This window comes from Narcine bancroftii, chromosome 5, assembly GCF_036971445.1.
Source record: "Narcine bancroftii isolate sNarBan1 chromosome 5, sNarBan1.hap1, whole genome shotgun sequence".
In the NCBI taxonomy this organism is placed as follows: domain Eukaryota; kingdom Metazoa; phylum Chordata; class Chondrichthyes; order Torpediniformes; family Narcinidae; genus Narcine; species Narcine bancroftii.
The window spans coordinates 165,444,689-165,464,316 of NC_091473.1; the positions used below are offsets into that span (position 1 = coordinate 165,444,689).

General features: G+C 42.4%; 1 protein-coding gene across 12 annotated transcripts in view; it reads left to right on the forward strand.

Moving 5' to 3' along the window:
• Positions 1-19,628, forward strand: part of LOC138764132 (protein FAM107B-like) — a 196,789-nt gene that overhangs the window by 123,914 nt on the left and 53,247 nt on the right. For 8 of the 12 annotated variants that reach the window (XM_069939560.1, XM_069939571.1, XM_069939572.1 and 5 more), the window contains one exon: positions 1,144-1,207. In XM_069939560.1, the coding sequence (XP_069795661.1) occupies positions 1,144-1,207 (64 nt within the window). Of the gene's footprint in view, positions 1-1,143; positions 1,208-7,114; positions 7,369-11,878; positions 11,990-19,628 lie in introns of those variants that run through there. The other 4 variants (XM_069939567.1, XM_069939570.1, XM_069939569.1 and 1 more) reach the window with 2 other exon arrangements.

A 19,628-nucleotide genomic window follows, 5' to 3' on the forward strand; every position in this document is an offset into this window, starting at 1 on the left:
GAAATTTGAATGGGCTTTCACTTTTACAAAAATAGGCTTCTATAGTAGTGAATGGGTCTTCGCTTTGCACCATTTTGGCTTACAAAAGGTTTCCTAGGAAGGCTGTACTTTCGTAAAGTGGGATATACATGTATTCGGTTTGTGGTTATCCACCTGAAGCAAATTAATGGCCAATGGTCTTATTTTGGTTGTATTCAAACTTTCTTTTTTCATTTGATTATTTGCAGTGTAAGTGTTGATCTTAACTGAAGTTCATGATTCAAAGCAATGAGATTTTCTTTGATTATTCTCAAATCACTTCATGGCACATCTTAAAACTATTAATCAGCGACAGATGAATTTGCGCAAGAACAAGTTGCTGGATAAGGATGATAGTCGGGCATCTGTGGAGGCAAAGGGATGATCTTGAGTCAAGGCTCTGCACCAGGACTGAGAGCAGATTAAGACTCTGATCTTCACTTTTTTTTATCTTCACCTATGTTTTACGTCTGCCATTTAGTTTTGTTGGTTATGTTTTTGAACACAGCACAATGATCTAGCACACTCTCCTTTCAAGGCAAATCCATGAGTGCTGAGCACGCATCTCACCAAAACCCACGCTAAGAAATTGGATAGATTACGAGGGGGCTACAGCTGATCACTCCTCTACTTCATATAATTGGTAGATGTGGTCTAAATGCTTAGATAAAGTGGAAAAATTACCATTTCCATTACAATACTGACTGTGATGACGAAAACCCCAAAGATGTTTCTTGTCATTGACCTACCATGCGTAGCGTCGTAGACTCGTACAGCATGGAAACAGGCCCCTTCACCCCAACTTGTCCATGCCGACCAAAATGCCCCGCCCACTCTGGCCCCACCTGCCCATATCCTTCTGTGCCTATCCCCTCCTCGTATCCATCCGTTTGTGAGATGCAGTCCCACATCTCGCCCACACCTTTCAACATCGGGTTTGAGGACTCTCTACGACATGTGTGAAAGAAAATGCATCAGATTCAATGGACAAAGCAAACAAAATAATGGTTCGGGTGCAAATTCCTTTTTGCGAAAAGATAAATTAATTTATTTTCTAAAATCAACTGTCAAGGAGATAAGTGAAACAATGAAATTCCATCAATACTTTTCACTTTTTTTTTGCAGAAAGAATATTCTCTGCAATCCAAGTCAAACAGTGAAAATAGAAAACATATACTGAATGGCTCGGGTAAGCTCTCCTTCTAAGTTATATATCTAAGTAAAAACATTAAAAAGTTATACTTGTAACTTTCAAATTGAATTTGGGTTTATATTAGAAATTGTATCTAAATTAGAATGAAACTAGGGCTAACACTGATGGGATAGAGGGCAAACTTACTCAGATCCATTAAAGATCCTAGAATCATCCAAGTCCAAGTCAAGTTTATCATCTGATTGTACACAGACAACCTGATGAAACACCTTGGTGCACACTCAAAAAAAAATGCATAGTACATAATCATCCATATTAATAATCTAAACAAAGATATATAAATATTTGGGATGATTTTCACCATTACAGTTACATTATCAGTCTCACAACCTGTGGGAACAAGCTATTCCCCAGCCTGTAGAAAGGTTAAAGGTAAAGGTTCCATTATTGTCATGTAATACTACATTTAGAATGTAACGTACATGAAATTCTTTAACTTTTGTCTACCTTAAGGCAGACACAGAGTCGCCACTTTGTCCAGCGCTCCTCACAGAAACCTACAGTGCCTGGAGATACTAGGCAGTCGCCCCTCCAAGTACTGACCGGGTCTGAGCCTGCTTAGACAATCTCATGTGTTTTAAGGCTTGGAAAATCATGTCCAGAGCAACTGTTAAGCACCCACCGGTATAAATCCTATTTATCAGCGTTTGGGCTGTGGCCATATCTGCCACGATGATTCAATTCATCATCCAGATACTTCTTAAATGTTTTGAGAGTACCTGGCTCCACCATCCATTCAGATAGTGCATTCCAGATTTTTCAGTGAAAAAAATTCCTCCAAAAGTCTTATTCTTTCCACTAAACTAATCTCTACTTTGGAGAAATGTTTCCTACCATCTATCTATTAAGCGTCTCATCAGTGTGTATGCTCCAATCAGGTGCCCTCCCCCCAACCTCCTTGCTCCCAAGGTAAACAACCCCAACTCATCCACATTCCCATAACTGAGGCAGTCCATTCCCAGACAGAACCCTGGTGAATAGCTTCTGCACCATCTCCGGTATCATGAGATCCTTCCTGAAGTGTGACAACCAGAACTGCACAGTGCTCCATTTGTTACTGAACTAAAGTTTCTTCAAGTTGTTCCAAACCTTTCCTGCTCTTGCATTCTATGTCCTTCCTAATGAAGGGAAGTGTGCTTCCTTCACCTCTTCTGTGCCTGTTGCATGCACTGAGAGGCCGGTGAGCTGCTGCAGTACTTCAGGTGAAGGTAGTCCATTGATTTGCAGCAGTAAAAAGGTGGCAGCATATGTTGCACTGAGGGAGCGCTGCAATCCCCAAATGATCCCACCCCCTTGGATCTGCTATCTTTTGACTAATTGTGGCAGAGATCTTAGGCTTGGGAACTACTATTGAAGCAACCTTTTTTGCCATGTTGCCTCTAAATATTGCACTCATGGTGAAGAAAGAGTATTGTGGGCTCAGGGATGAAGATCTCATGGAAATGAATTGTTTCAGTAATGTTATAGGTGTACTTCTGCAGACAAGAGGCTTCACATTTACACATACGGATATTGCAATGCTCTGTAAAGTCAGGCATTCATTGCAGGTTACCCATTCAAATTGGGCCATGATACTTGCACGGTGGGTGCAAAGTAGTTTCCGAGAGAACTCGTCATGGGCTACAGCCACAATGATTTGTCCTTGCCCATTTTCCTGCGGTCATGAAATGTCACTTTCAATTGTTAATTTCGGCATCAGGCAGTTTGAAATGAGCCCCAAGGTGGTAGGATCTTCGTGGTTGCAGATCAGGGGAATGTCTCTGCTGCATGAGAGGGTTATTCTGAAAAGGAACAATTCTGCCCTGTCCTTCCCCGTTCCAGCCTGTTGCACATTGCTTTTGGGCAGCTGTGAGCAGCAGCTCTCCAGGCTGTGTTGAATGCTGCATGTCCTATCCTTCTCCGGTTCTTCGTGTTTCATTCACTCTGATACTGGAGGTTGGCCAATTAGTTGAACTAGCAAAGGTACTTTTTTTTTTCTCATCGAAAGAATTTACATGTGCAAAGCAGAAAGAGCATACTTAGCAATTTTAGTAAAACAGGATATATTGTGGAAAATTCACAAATAAAACAAATTTTAAACTCCACCTGCTATGCATTGAAAAATAGAATCAAATGACACATGAGCTTACTATTTGTTTCTAAACTATGAAGAAAGCATGTTTTCAACAGCAACTAAAAATCGGAAGCAGAGTGTTCTACATGTCCCTCAGGTAATCGGTTAGATGCAGTCGGCTTAAGAAAGCAGGTAAATTCCTTGCAGTCTGTTGGTCCGTTTGTTTCCACATAGAAACAATTGAAGGTATGACGTCCAAAATTTATATGCTGCTATATTATTCAAATTGCTCTGGCAGGGCTAATTATGAAAGGACTGATGCACAAGTACAAGTGGTTCTTCGTGTCCAACACCTACTCGGCCCCGGTGTGGTGGTACACCACCGGCCTACTGCAGGGGGCAGCCTCTGTACCTGCAGGAGTGTAAGGGATCAGGACAACACCTGGCCGGCTATCAATCAGTTGGCCTGAATGAATCAAGCCCCACCCGGTCAGGTGTCAATCATCCTCTGGGATTATAAGCCTGTGCCGGCCTCCTGAGACCCCACTCAGAGTTGCTGCAGCCAAGGCCAGCCTGGCTCTGTGGAAGTCTTTGTGGATTAAAGCCTGTTGTACACTTTATTTTTGTATGTGTCTGATTCTGGCTAACAGTGCACCACAACTGGTCAGAGACATTTTAACTATTTAGGAACATAATAGTGTAATAGGGCCTATCGACAATAGGCCCAGGTTTTCGCATCCCCGTCAACTACCCCCACAAATATCCCTGCTGCCTATCAGCATGAGCGGTTCTTTTTGCAGCAGCCAATGAACCTATTCAAAGTTTGGCTTGTGGGAGGAAACTGGAGCGTGTGGCGGAAACGCATGTGGTCCCGGGGAGAACGTGCAAACCCCACAAGAACTCCAGAGCTCAGGACAGCTCGAAGGTGGTCACAGGAGGCTGATCAAATAGTTGCAGGGCTTTCTTGAGTCAGTGGATTGGGCGGGGTTCAAGGATTCAGGTGGGAAACAGACTGATTACACCAGGGCTGTCACAGTCTTTGTCAGAACAGCTGTGGATGAGTGTGACCCCCACCAGATCGTTCAATCAGAAGCCCTGGATGATCAATGAAATCCGGAACCTGCTGAGAGACAGATCACAGGCACTTAAGATCCAGATCAGTACAGAAAAAGCAGGGAGGACATGTCCGTATCTGGGGATGACATGCAGGCTGCCTTCAAGAGTGTGAATCCAAGGAAAACATTTGGCCTGGACCGAGTACCTGGCTGAGTATTATAAATCTGTGCTGACCAACTTATCAATATTTCCATGGCTATCTTCAACATCTCCCTCCAGCAGAGCGTGGTACCCACCTGTTTCAAACAGGTGTCAATCATACCAGTGTCCAAGGAAAGTGTAGTAATCTGTGTCTATGACTTTCGACCAGTGGCGCTCACATCAACAGTGATGAAGTGTTTTGAAAGGCTGGTGTTGAAGCATATAGGCAGTCCCCAGGTTGCGAATGAATTCTGTTGTCTGGTCTGACCCTAAGCCAAACTTATACATAAGGCAGAACAGGTACTTACAGTTCTAATTTAGTGTTTGTGAGGTAACATTATGGGCATTTATGCACGTGCCCGAATTGGGACACAATTATGCGCATGCACGAACTAAGGAACAGCCCGTTCATAAGTACAAGTTGTTCATAACCTTGGATCTGCCTGTATCAGCTCCTGTCTGAGCGGTGACATGGGTGCGTTCCAGTTCACCTATTCGTAGCAACAGGTCTACAGAGGATGCTATCTCACTGGCTCTACACAAAGCCCTGCAACACCTGGACAGTAAAGATGAATTCATCAGGATGCTCCTTATCGACTACAGTTTAGCATTTAACACCATCATCCTCTCAAAACTGATCAGCAAACTCCAAGACCTGGGCTTCAATACCTCACCGTGCTATTGGATCATGGATTTCCTCACCTCCAGACCACAATCAGTGAGGATTGGTAAGAACTTCTTCTCCACAATCCCCATTAGTACTGGAGCATCACAGGGTTGCATTCTTAGCCACCTACTCTACCTCAGTACGACAATAACGTAACAACATAAAGAAAGGTGATGAGTCAGTGTACAAGATGGAAATTGAAAACTTGGCTGAATGGTGCACTAACAACAACCTTGCACTCAATGTCACCAAAACTAAGGAGCTGATTATTGACTTCAGGAAAAGAAAAAGAGGTGTACGATCCAGTGGTCATTGGGGCATCAGAGATGGAGAGGATGTGTATTTTTAAATTCTTGAGAGTCACTATCTCAGAGGATCTTTCCTGGACTCAACACACTAATGGCATCATGAATAAAGCGCGTCAGCGCCTCTACTTACTCAGGAGTTTAGTGAGGTTTGGTATGGCAAATTTCTGTACCAGTGTGGTGGAAAGTGTGATAATTGGCTGGATCATGATCTGGTATAGAGACACCAATACCCCTGAGCATAAAGCCCTGCAAATGATAGTGGACTTAGCCCACGGCATCACAGGGAAACCCTCCCTGCCATCGAGAACATCTACAGGGAACGGTGTCGTCAGAGAGCAGCAGCAATCATCAAGAATCCACACCACCCCGCACATGCTCTATTCTCACTGCTACTATCAGGAAAGAATTTTAGGTGTCACCAGGTTCAGGAACAGCTGCTACCCCTCCACCATTAGACTCCTCAATGACAAACTCAATCAGGGACTCATTTAAGGACTCTTACATGTGCACTGTATTGACTTTCTTTTGTCTCTCGGTATTGCGCAGTCAGTTTGTTTGCATTTGTTATCTGTTTACATTTCTTTTATTTGTTTACATGATTGTGCTGTGTATTTTTTCGCACTACCAATTAGTGGTAATTCTGCCGTGTCCACAGGAAGAAGAATCTCAGGGTTGTATGTGATGTCATGGATTAACAGAAATCTGAACTCTGACCTTTTCTGCCTCTAGCCATTGATATGCAACCCCTTTCCAGTTGGTAGGTTGGAAATTCAATTTCATCCCAAATCTAATTAAAAATAATCCAAATTTATCCACTTTTGTGGATAAATATGTGCAAAGCATTTCTGCCATGGAAAATATGCTTTTGCTGCTTGACATATGGAGTAAACACGGTGGAATTATGAATGAAATTAATATGAATCATGAGGAGGTAATTCTGTAATTAAAGCACATTTTATGATCAATGAGTCCTATTTCTATAAACCATTTCTCTGATCCTCTGCCTACGCTTTGGGTTTCTTTATTCTGTACTTTCATTAAAAGCTTGCAAGAAAACATTGAAGAACTCTCTGCCTGTTCAATCACTCTGATGTTACCCAAATGTAAAAACCAAATATAAAATGCTTCAGCAGAACAATGGGATTGTGAAGTAAAACACAAAAATCTGCAGTAACTGTGATTGAAGTAAAAACACAAAAAGGTGGAGAAATTCAGCAGATCAAGTGGTGTCCTTTATATAGAAGAGGTACAAATACATAACCGACGTTTCGGGCTTGAGCCCTGCATCAAGGTATGGAAAATGTCAGCAGGCATCCGAATTAGGTGTGGTCACAAAGGCAGGAGGTGATAGATAGGTGGAGAAGGGAGAGAGGGGACAGCAGCGATCAAGGGGAGGAGGGAAAGCTGGGTGAAGCTCTCCTCACCCCCTGCCCCCCACTTCCCTATTCACCCACCCATCCCTCCTGCCTTTCCGACCATGCCTCTCCCCCTACTCTTTCATTTGGACACGTGCTGACCTGTCCATCCCTTGATAAAGGGGTCAAGCCTTTGCTTATATAAAGGGCTGAGTTTCTCCTGCTTTGTGTTTTTAACAACAGGATTTTGAATTGGCACCAATCAAAATTCCTGGAGAACCAGCTGTGCTGGATGGAACTTCTGCAAGCACAGACCTGCCTGAATTGTCAGTAAGAAAATGCATCATGAACTGTGGAAGTCACTCATCTTTAGCGCAGCTTTTTTCAGTCTCACACTTCAGTGAAAACCCAACTAAAACTAAATGAACTGGAGTTTCTCTGGCTTCCAGGTTTTTCTTGATTGATTTTTCTCTCTGATTAATTGTCAAATCTGCAAGGTGAGTAAAATGATCTTCGATTGTAAATAGAAATGTTAAATATCACTTAGAATGGGCTCACCTGGTGGTTAATTGAGAGTAGTTTAGCTGCTCACCCTTAAGGTGTGGTAAAACTTAAAGGGAGAAGAGCAACATGAAAAAGCAGCTTGCCACTTAAACACCATCCCACGGTGGTGCTAAATGTTACGTCATCGTTCCCGAGATCTGGGTTCCATCCTGATGGCAGGATAGATTTTCAGACTTCAGATTTATTGTCAGAGTACATCACTAACCACCCTGAGATTCTTTTTTCCTGGGAGAACCTGACACTGAGGGCAATCATCTCAAGAGCACAAAGGGTATTTCTCACAGCACTCGTGATACCAGTCTATACACAATCAGGGCAAGGCCGAATGGAAACTTGAGGAACAAGTCCTCCTGGACTGCCTTCAACCCAATAGCATGAACGTTGCTCTTTTTTCCGCAGTGCTCTCTCCCTGACACTTTCTGTCCTATACACTATCATGTCCTGGTTCCTTCCCCAGGCTCCTTCTCCCTTTGTACCCATGAGTCTTGATAAAGGGTCCAGACATTGCCTGGTCATTTCTTCCCATGGATTCTATCTGACCCACTGAGTTCCTCCAGCAATTCTTTGTTTGTGCCATTGTACCACCGCCTCACAGTTTTGCAAATACTGTACTGCAGACTGAGCATACTTGTCTTTAAAGTGGTTGACAAGGTCTGTTTGACCGAGATCAATGCCAAGAAGCAGCAGGTCTATGCTTATCCGTGTGGACTATCCCAGCTCAATTCCATCAGGTATTGGCCTTGATCGACAAAGTGCATGGCCCAAGTCAACTTCATGTCAATGTTCCAATCTCAGAGCTCCAAAGAACAAAATATTTCAAGACCTTTCTCAACTGGAATGTTGTGAAATTAATGTGTAAAGTAAAAGAATGAAATTAAGTGTAAAATTTTATTGGCTGTTTTGATTTTCAGTTAAATGCATGGATGAGAAACCACTTTTGTTTGTTATAGTCTGCAAAAAGTGAGGTGACCTGTCAGACTGATTAATTTATATTCCTTCAAATGAATGAAGTAGTAGACCTACAAGATTATGTTACGGGTGAATTTCAAGACACTGAAGTTAAATGGCGTTGCAAATTTCATTAAAAGTGATTTGTTCTATATTCGATTGTAAACAGCTTGCAGCAGGTTTGTGATCATTCAGCTGTGACACAGCATTTCATTTTACTGTAGCATTATCAGTGGTTCTGAAAAATAATTTTAAACAGGCCATTTGGCCCATCTTGTCCTTGGTAGCTCTATGAAAATGCTGTCCTACTTAATTCCATGCTCCAGTTTATTCTTCATAATCTGATATCTTGGTTTTCTAAGGCTTTCTAATGATCTTTTTAATGGATTTTATTCAATTGCCCTTTCAGGTAATGCAATTCACACTTTACAATCACTCCATGTGAAGAAATTTTCTCTTTAATGTTACGACATTAAGTAACAGCTTAATTAATTTGTTGACTAGACAATTTTCCAGTCTTTGTGAGATTTACCAGGGTGTGGCCTGGTTTGGAAAACAAGCCTTATGAGGTAAGGTTAGCAGAGCCGGGACTTTTCTCTTTCACAAGATCGCAAGAAAAAGGAACAGAAGCAGGCAATTTGGCCCATCGAGTCTGCTCCGTGAAACCACCCTGAGCTAAACTGTTCTCGCATCTAGTTCCAAGTTCCAGCCTTGGTCCCCATATCCCATGATACCCTGACTAATTAGATACCTATCAATTTCCTCTTTAAATTCCCCCAGTGATCCTGCCTTCACAGCTGCATGTGGCCGCAAATCCACTACCCTCTGGCTAAAGAAATTTCTCCTCATCTCTGTTGTAAATTGGTACTTTTTAATTCTAAGACTGTGCCCTCTTATCATGGAATCACCCAATAGGGGAAACTTCTTATTTACATCTACTCTGTCCAATCCATTCATTATTTGAAATGTCTCTATGAGATCTTCTCTCATTCTTCTATGTTCTAATGAATAGAGTCCAAGAGTTGCTCAGCATTCCTATTACGTTATCTTTCTCATTCCTGGAATCATTCTGGTAAACCTCCTCTGTACCCTCTCCAACCTTGCTATATTCTTTCTAAGATATGGGGCCAAAAACAGCAGACAATACTCCAAATGAGGTCTCACCAGTGCCCCATATAGTCTCATCAACCCCTCTTTCTTCTTATACACAATCCCCTTTGAAACGAATGCCAATATAGCATTTGCCTTCTTTACTGCCGATCCAACCTGACGGTCAACTTTTAGGTTATCCTGGACGAGGACCCCCAAGACTCTTTGTTCTTCTGAGGTTTGAATTTTCTCCCCATCCAAATAATAATCCAACCATTTATTTCCTCAACCAAAATGCACAACCGTACATTTCTCAACATTATATTGCATCTGCCATTTCTTTACCCATTCTCCTAACCTGTCCAAGTCTCGCTGCATGTTTTCGATTTCTTCTACACTTTGTACTCTACCATCTATCTTGGTGTCATCTGCAAACTTTGCCACAAAACCATTTAATCCACAATCTAAATCATCAATAGACACACAAAAAAGAAACGGCCCCAACACCGACCCTTGCGGAACTGCACTAGTAACAGGCAACCTACCTTTATTCCCACTCTTTGCTTTGTGCCAATCAGCCAATGCTCGACCCAATCTAATATTTTTCCGATAATTTCATGGACTCTCATCTTATTAAGCAGCCTCTTATGCGGCACCTTATCGAAGGCCTTTTGAAAATCCAAATACACATCATCCACAGCCTCTCCCTTGTCCAACCTGCTTTGGAGTGTAGAAGGATGAGAGGAGGATTAATAGAGGTCTACAAGATTATGAGAGGCATAGATAGGGTGGACATCGAGCGCCTTTTTCCCAGGGCAGGAACAGCAAACACCAGAGGACATATGTATAAAATGAAGGGAGATAAATTTAGGGAAAACATCAGGGATACGTTTTTTACACAGAGGGTTGTGGGTGACTGGAATGCCTTGCCAGGGATGGTGGTGGAGGCTCAAACATTAAGGGAATTTAAGAGACTCTTAGTCAGACACATAGATGGAAGAAAAATAGAGGGTAGGGAGGGTCTAGAACTTTTTTTTAAGGAATATATGGGTGAGCACAACATTAAGAGCCAATGGGTCTGTACTGTGCTGTAGTGTTCCATTATTGCCCATCTCCAGTGGCCCTTGAGAAGGGGCAGTGGTCTGCCTTTTTGAACAGTGGCAGTCCTTTCGGTGAAGTCACTGGCACTGTGCCATTGGGGAGACAGTTTCAGGGTTTATACTGACAATGGAGGATCTTTCCAAGTTAAGAAGTGCTCCTGTCTTGATGGAGTAGCTTGTGGATGTGGAAAATGCTGCGAGAGAACTCCAGGTGAGTAAGTGCAGAGCATTTGGCAAACAAAACGCACTGCAGTTAATAGGCAGCATTTAGTATTCTTAGTTTTTGGGAGATCAATACCAACCCCCCCCCTCCCTCCAGATTCACGAAAACTCTCATCTTAGGTAAACTTCCTCTTTACTGTCTCCAGATCCTGAATATGGCGCCCAGAAAAGTGCTCAATACTCCAGGTGAAGACCAACCAGAAATTTGAATTTACTACATTGTCACGTTTCATGCCAATGCGAGCTGCAATTTTTTTTCTCCCCATGACTAATTCTTGGCTATATGCGTACAATAGTAAAGGCAAAGGTTCTAATAATAACCTCTGGGTGATTCCCAGTTCATATTTCTCTTCAGTCAAAGAAACATTTGTTGGTTTTGATTCTGCCTCCTAACCCTAACCCAATTAACAACCAAATTAGTTACTACTGACCCTACATTTATCACGCACTCAGATTTTCCAGTTGTCTTCTATAAACTGCCTTGTGAGTTACTTTGTAAGAATAAAACACACATTATCTCCATCGGTTCATCGAGGAGTTCAATCAGTTTCACTTATTGATGAGCCTTTCACAAATCTGTGCTTTCTGCCTTTTCCAACCTATGCCATAGGTGCTCTGTGGTTAGTCATCATCCATCATGGTTCATCCCTTCGCAAGCGAAGATGAACACTTGCCCTCACAGAACTTTTTGTAGTTCTTGGCACATTGTGATGTGCCACTGCAAATCGCAGAACGCCATGCAGAGCAATTTTTTTTCCCAGTCAGTATGGTTGACATGGAATGATTGGAGATCGTGCTTGATTACGTCTTTATAGTGAAGACGTGGGCTGCCAATGGGGCAGGGAGCATCTGGTAGCCCACCATAGAGGACATCTTTGGGCAATCGGCCATCCTCCATGCAGACAATGTGGCCAGCCCACCTCAGGTGGCGAGCGCGGATGGTTGAGTAGAGGTCCGTACTTCCAGTCTTCTCCAGGACTTGGGCGTTTGTGACTCTATCGTGCCATGAGTAGCCTAGGATGGATTGAGGCAGCGGAAGTGGAATGCATTAAGGCGGTGTTCTTGCTTTCTGTATGTGACCCAGGATTCACAGTCGTTGAGAAGAGTACTCAGCACGCAGGCCTCGTAGACTTGAAACTTCAACTTGGTGGAGAGGTGGCAGTCATCCCACATGCGGGCATGGAGGCGTCCAAAGGTAGTGGATGCTTTTCCCAGGCGTGTGTCCAGTTCTGCATGGAGTGAGTTCATTGTTGTCATGGTGGAGCCCAAGTAGCAGAATTTCTCTATGTTGGTTAGTAAGGGATTACTAAAGATGGTAGGTGAGTGGGAAAGAGGTTGAGAACAGCTGTTATAGGACTAGTGCAACACAACATATAATCAATATGCAAGGTTCTGAATTACCTTAAACTCCCAAAGTTTGAAAATGTATTATTTTAAATTTAGCAAAACAGTAACAGGCCCCTTTTGGCCCATGAAACTCTGCCACCCTAATGCACCCATGTGACCAATTAACCTACTAGCTCTGTACGTCTGCATCCAGAGGAAACCCATGCAGCCACAGGGAGTACATGCAAACTCCTTACAGAGGGCGCTAGATTTGATCCCGGTTTGCTGGCGCTGTAATAGCAGGGGTGCAGACTGCTGTACTTAACCATTCCACTTGTGGCAGCTACAAAATCGAAGCTCAAGAAAATTTTTTTCATCTTTGAGGATCAGAGGCTGAGGGCAAACTGATTAAAGTTTGTAAGGTCAATAAATCATGGCTTTTCCCTAGGGTAGAAATGACAAATATTCAAGGGTATTGATGCCATCACAAGGAAGACAGCTGCCAATTACTATAAGTGCGTCAATATTTTGATGAGCAAGACCTTAAACCCGCAGGATGAAACTCATGTTAACCTTTGTGTACGCTTCCATGGATGACCCAACACCAGCAACTCCAAGCAGTTGAGATCAAACCAAAGCTGACTCCACAAAATCCTTCAAATCCACAGCAGGATAAGTGAATCAATGTTAGCATCTGCTCCCAGGCCAATGTTCCCAACCATAAAATAAAATTATGACAAGCAGAGTCAGTCATTTTTACCACATTGAAATTGAAAGAGTGCAGAGAAAAATGACAAGGACGTTGCTGAGATTTGAAGAGCTGAGTTAAAGGGAAAGATTGAATAGGTTAGGACTGTATTCCCTGGAGCATCGGAGATTGAGGGGAGATTTAATGTACAAAGTTATGACAGGTTTAGATAAGGTAAATGCAAAATGCCATTTCCACCGAGTTTGGGTGTAACAAGAAAGGTGAAAGGTGTAAGGAAAGCATTAGGGGGAACTTCTTCACACAGAGGGTGGTGAGATTATGGAACGAGCTGACAGTGGAGGTGGTGGACGTGGGTTTAATTTTAACATTTAAGGATAGCTTAGCTAGGTACATGGATGGGAAAGGATGTGGAGGGTTATGGTCTGGGTGCAGGTCAATAGGACTAGATGGAATAAATGCTTTGGCACAGACTAGATGGGCCGAAGGATTGTTTCTGTGTAGTAGCTTTCTTTGTCCTAAATACCAGATGCCATAGGTTTAAATGATTTACTGGTCAAGATTTTTTTAACAGAGTGGCAAATGCCTGGAAGTTTTGCAAGAGGAGATTGTAAAAGCACTAATGATGTTAAAGAGGCATTTAGATAGAAACATGAACAGGCAGGGAAAGAAGGAATGTAGACCACGTGGAGGCGCATGAGAAGAGTTCAGATTTGCATCATGGTCAGTGCAGACGCAGGCGACCAATGGGCCTGTTCCTGTGCTGTACAATCGTATTGTCTAATGAGCCCGTAACTACACTCAGGGATATCTGATGGCCAAGCCATGTGATTCCCTTGCCTCACAGAAATACAAATGCACCAATTTTTGTCACAGAAATGACCATAGTTTCTGTTATTCGCTGAAGAGCTGAAGAAGAGCACCAAGAATTAGTGTCCATTCTCTGTTGAAAAATGTAGGCTCTTTACATTGCTTCACATCACTCAGTGCGTTGATCTATGACAACTATTTGAAGAACTGTCCACTAGTCCTCTTCATTAGTGCATTCTTTATAGCCCTGCAAAATGTCCCTTTCAAGTACTTATTCAATTTCTTTTCAGCTAATGTTAAAAGTGCCCTAATGAAGAGTAAGTGTACTCCAGAGGCAGAGAGTCACCAGCACTGGGTTCCTCACCGGCATAAAAGGAACCTCATCTTCTGGTTTCACACCAGGTCAGACTTGCTGATGTCTGAATGAAAAGGTGGGGGGGGGGGGGGGGGGGGTGCGGAGAGAGGAGGAAGGGGCAGGGGGAGGAGTACAAGCTAACAGGTGAGAAAGTCATAGGTGTATCACAAGATCACAAGACAAAGGAACAGAAGGCGGACTTTAGGCCCATCGAGTCTGTTCTGTAAATCTACACTAAGCTACTCTACACTAGTTCCAGTTTCTGGCCTTTTCCCCATATCCCTTGATGCCCTCACTAATGAGATACTTGTCTATTTCTGGTTTAAATACTCCCAGTGATCTGGTTTCCACTGCTGTGTGCGGCAGTGAGTTCCACAGATCCACGACCCTCTAGCCAAAGAAGTTCTTCCTAATCTCTGTTTTATATGGATAACTTCTAATTTTCAGACTATGACCCCCTTGTCCTCAATTCACCCAACAAGGGAAACATCTTACCTGTATCCACCCTATCTAAACCTTTCAAAATGTAAAATGCCTCTATGAGATCTCCACTCATTCTCCTATACTCCAATGCAGTGATTCTCAACCTTTTTCTTTCCACTCACATACGACTTTAAGTAATCCCTATGCCATTGGTGCTCTGTGATTAGTAAGGGATTGCTTAAGGTGGTATGTGAGTGGGAAGGGAAGGTTGAGAACCACTGCTCTAGACCCAATTGTTACTGAAATATCTTGCTTGAGAAAAATTGTCATTGGCTCATCTCCTTTGGAGTTATGAAACCATGCACATAACGAGTCAATTAGGTATGATTAAAAAAAGTAGTTTTCAAACTTTTTCTTTCCACCCACATACCGCCTTAACCAATCCCTTACTAATCACAGAGCACCATGGCATAGGGATTACTAAAAATGGTATGTGAGTGGAAAGAAAAAGGTTGAGAAACACTGCTCCCATGAATACAACCCAAGAGCTGCCAAACACTCCTCGTACGTTACCCCTTGCATTGCAGGAATCATCCTAGAAAATCTCCTCTGAACCCTCTCCAACAACATCACATCCTTTCTAAGATAGGGGGCCCAAACTGCACACAGTGCTCCAAATGAGGTCTCACCAGTGCCCCATAGAGCCTCATCAATACCTCTTTCCCTATGTCTCCTTTCCTCTCCTCCCTGCCCTTTTCCTTCCCTCTCCATCTTGGATATTAGATGAGAACGTAGAAGAACAAAAAGCTGAGGTGATAGGAGAAGGGGTAGCTCTCTGAATGGAGAGGGAAGGGAAAGGGCAGGGAGGTAGAGGAAAGGAGACATATGGAAAGAGAAATCTCATTGTTTCCCAACCCTGCACTGCCTGGCTCTATCTCCTACCCAAGATCCACAAACCCAATTGTCCCAGACGACTCATTCTTTCCATGTGCTCCTGCCTTACCAAATTGATATCATCTTAACCCTATCATCTTTTTATTTAAATTTTTTATTTTTCACACTATAAACCATACTGACCAAAATACATATAGGCATTTTTCTCTTGAATATATACAGTGTCATTTTCTCCCCTTTTTCCCCCCTCCCTCTCCCCCCTTCCCATTTATTCAAAGTTCAATCTATAAGATACATTAAACCCGTTAAACAATGTCATCACTTAATAAAAATAAACAAGAAATTTTTGTCTTTTACTTTTTCATACTGAGTCACTTCATTTCGTTGTCTTCTCCTTCTGTCATTTTAGGTGGTGGAGGTCCGTGGTAGGATTTCTCTATTGTGTTTCATGTACGGTTCCCATATTTGTTTGAATATTGTGATGTTATTTCTTAAATTATATGTTATTTTTTTCTAATGGAATACATTTATTCATTTCTATGTACCATTGTTGTATTCGCAAGTTGTCTTCTAATTTCCAGGTTGACATAATACATTTTTTTGCTACAGCTAGGGCTATCATAATAAATCTTTTTTGTGCTCCATCCAAATCGAGTCCAAATTATTTATTTCTTATATTACTTAGAAGGAAGATCTCTGGATTTTTTGGTATATTGCTTTTTGTGATTTTATCTAATATCTGGTTTAGATCTTCCCAAAATTTTTCCACTTTCTCATATGTCCAAATTGCATGAATTGTTGCTCCCGTTTCCTTTTTACAGCGAAAACATCTGTCTGATACTGTTGGGTCCCATTTATTTAACTTTTGGGGTGTGATGTATAGCCTGTGTAACCAATTATATTGTATCACGCATAACCTCGTGTTTATTGTATTTCTCATAGTTCCGGAGCATAGCTTTTCCCACATTTCATTCTTTATCTTTATGTTTAGATCTTGTACCCATTTTTGTTTAGGTTTACAGTTTGTTTCCTCGTTCTCCTTTTCTTGCAGTTTGATGTAGATGTTTGTTATAAATTTTTTAATTATCATTGTGTCTGTAATCACATATTCAAAATTGCTTCCTTCTGGTAACCTCAGACTGTTTCCCAATTTGTCCTTCAAGTAGGTTTTCAGTTGGTGGTATGCAAACCTTGTATTGTGAGTTATATTATATTTGTCCTTCATTTGTTCAAAAGATAATAATTTATTTCCCGAAAAACAATTTTCTATTCTTTTGATCCCTTTTTTCTCCCATTTTCTGAAGGAAAGATTATTTATTGTGAAAGGGATTAGTTGATTTTGTGTCAATATTAATTTTGGTAGTTGATAATTTATTTTATTCCTTTCTACGTGAATCTTCTTCCAAATGTTGAGCAGATGGTGCAGTACTGGTGAATTCCTACATTGCACCAATTTTTCATCCCACTTATATAATATATGTTCAGGTATCTTCTCCCCTATTTTATCTAGCTCTAATCTGGTCCAATCTTGTTTTTCCCTTGTTTGATAAAAATCTGATAGGTATCTTAATTGTGCTGCTCTATAATAATTCTTAAAGTTTGGTAGTTGTAAGCTTCCTTGTTTGTACCATTCTGTTAATTTATCTAGTGCTATCCTCGGTTTCCCCCCTTTCCATAAGAATTTCCTTATTATTTTCTTTAGCTCCTTGAAGAATTTCTCTGTTAGGTGAATTGGTAATGATTGAAATAGGTATAATATCCTTGGGAAGATATTCATTTTAATACAGTTTATCCTTCCTATCAGTGTTAGTGGTAAGTCTTTCCAGTGCTCTAAGTCGTCTTGTAATTTTTTCATTAATGGCTGATAATTTAGTTTATATAGATGGCCGAGATTATTATTTAGTTGTATACCTAGGTATCGCATTGCTTGTTTGCCATCTAAATGATGATTCCTTCTTAAACTTTGTGAAATCCGCATTATTCATTGGCATTAACCCTATCATCTTAATGTAATTCCATTTGTTTTCAACCCCCCCCCCCCCCCACCCCGGTTCAGTCCCTCCCCACCTACATCTACAATACCTCGCATGCCCTCCATCACTTCAACAACTTCCAGTTCCCTGAACTCGACCACCTCATTTTCATTATGGACGTCTAATCCCTATGCACCTTCAACCCCATACTGAGGGTGTGAAAGCCCTTCATTTCTTTCTCAACCACAGACTCAGCTGGTCCACCTCCACTACCCTCCTCAGCCTGGCAGAACTTGTGCTCACCCTCAATAACTTTTCACTATATCCAAATCAAAGGAGTCGCCATGGGTACCTGCATTGACCCCAGCTATGCCTGCCTTTTTGTTGGCTATGTGGAGCAGTCCATTCTGCAAGCCTACACAGGGCAAGGCTCCTCAACTCTTCCTCTGTTACATCAGTGATTACATTGGTGTGCCCATGATGAGCTCATCAACTTTATCCACTTTGTTGCTAACTTCCACCCCGACCTCAAATTCACTTGGTCCATCTCTGGCAACCTTCTTCCCTTTCTCACTCTCTCTCTGTCTCCATCTCAGGAGATGAACTCTCTGCAGATATTTTCTGCAAACCTACCAAATCCTACATCTACCTCAAATACAGACTATGACCTCTTCGCACCCTAACTCCTGCAAGGATTCCATTTCTTTCTCTCAATTCCTCTGTCTCTCTCACATTTGCTCCCAGGATGAGGTCTGCCATTCCAGAATATCCTAAATGTCCTCCTTCTTCAAAAGACATGGGCTTCCCTCTAGTTCGCTCACGCGTGTGCTCTCTCTCTCTCTCTCTCTCTCTCTCTCTCTCTCTCTCTCTCTCTCTCTCTCTTCCCTTTCCCTCTGTCTTCTTTCATAGAGCCAAAATTAATTCTCGCCTTTCCTCTTATCATATCAATGAATGCCTGCTATCCTTCCCATCCCATGAACACCTGCTCTCCTTCCCATCCCATGAACGCCTGCTCTCCTTCCCATCCCATGAATGCCTGCTCTCCTTTCCATCCCATGAACACCTGCTCTCCTTCCATCCCATGAACACCTGCTCTCTTTCCCATCCCATGAACACCTGTTCTCTTTCCATCTCATTCTTACTTTTTTCTCTCCTTTTTAAATTAAGGTCAGTGGCACAATTCTGATCAGAGACCCTGCAGCGGAAACATTGGCATGCATGCCTCAGCATATTCTGTACTCATAAACTGTGAGATGAGGACTCAATGGACCTAGTGGGGTGGTTCCCTGAGCAGACTGTTCAGATCATCTGGCATAATACCTCATCGCCAGTGATTACCACTAAGCGCCAGTATTGGGCCTGGTTGGCAGTGAGCAGAGTGCTCCCATTTAGATCCTTCCTGTAGCCCAGAATATTTTGCATAATGCACATTGCTCCTATGATGGGGTGGCGACCATTGCCCACCTCTGCAGGCTGTGGATTGGCTAAGAGTGGGTGGAGAAGGATGCAAAGGTTCTTGTCATGGTTCATTCCCAGCTGTAATGTGACAGAGGACCCTCTGATTTGCGGGCTATTCCCTGGGACAGAGAGAGAGATCCAGAACTGCTACAAGATCATCAACTCAGTGACAGATGCTCTTTGGTCTGCCCGAAACTTGTTGGGCTTCCAGCACAGTGAGATATCAGTGAGAGAAGTCCACAGGAGTACTTGCTGAGTACCCACTGAGGTTTGGTGCACCCCGTGTGGAGAAGGACCACAATCAAGGCTCCTTCCATGACTGGGCACGGAGGGGCTGAGACCAGACGAGGAGTAATATTATTGGGAACAGTGCCACGTAGCAAATTAGAGGATTAATGTTATAACGTACAGAAATGCGATGCATGTATGAATATGACATGAAGGATACGAAAAGGCTTTGCACTCATTTCCTTTCTACATAATGTTATTCTGAATAATATTTATTTCTGGGAAGAAATTTTCGAGCTTCTGCACAGCTGCCGGGTGGCAATTCTCTGTAGACCGACTTGCAGATTCCAGCAAATAGGGCAAAAAGAATTGATATTTATATGAGTCCTTTTATGATCTCCAGACCTCTGCAAGCCTTTTAACAGTTACTGAGCTACTTTTGAAGTTTAATAACAATTGTAATGCAACAAATATGGCAGCTGGTTTCTGGGCACCAAGCTCTCACAAGTAGCAATGTGATGAAGAGCAGATTTAGCATTTAATTAGCATAGTTTAGCATTCAATTAGAACGCTTTCACCAGCGTTGTCTCCGCTCCATCCTCAACATTCATTGGAGCGACTTCATCACCAACATCGAAGTACTCGAGATGGCAGAGGCCGA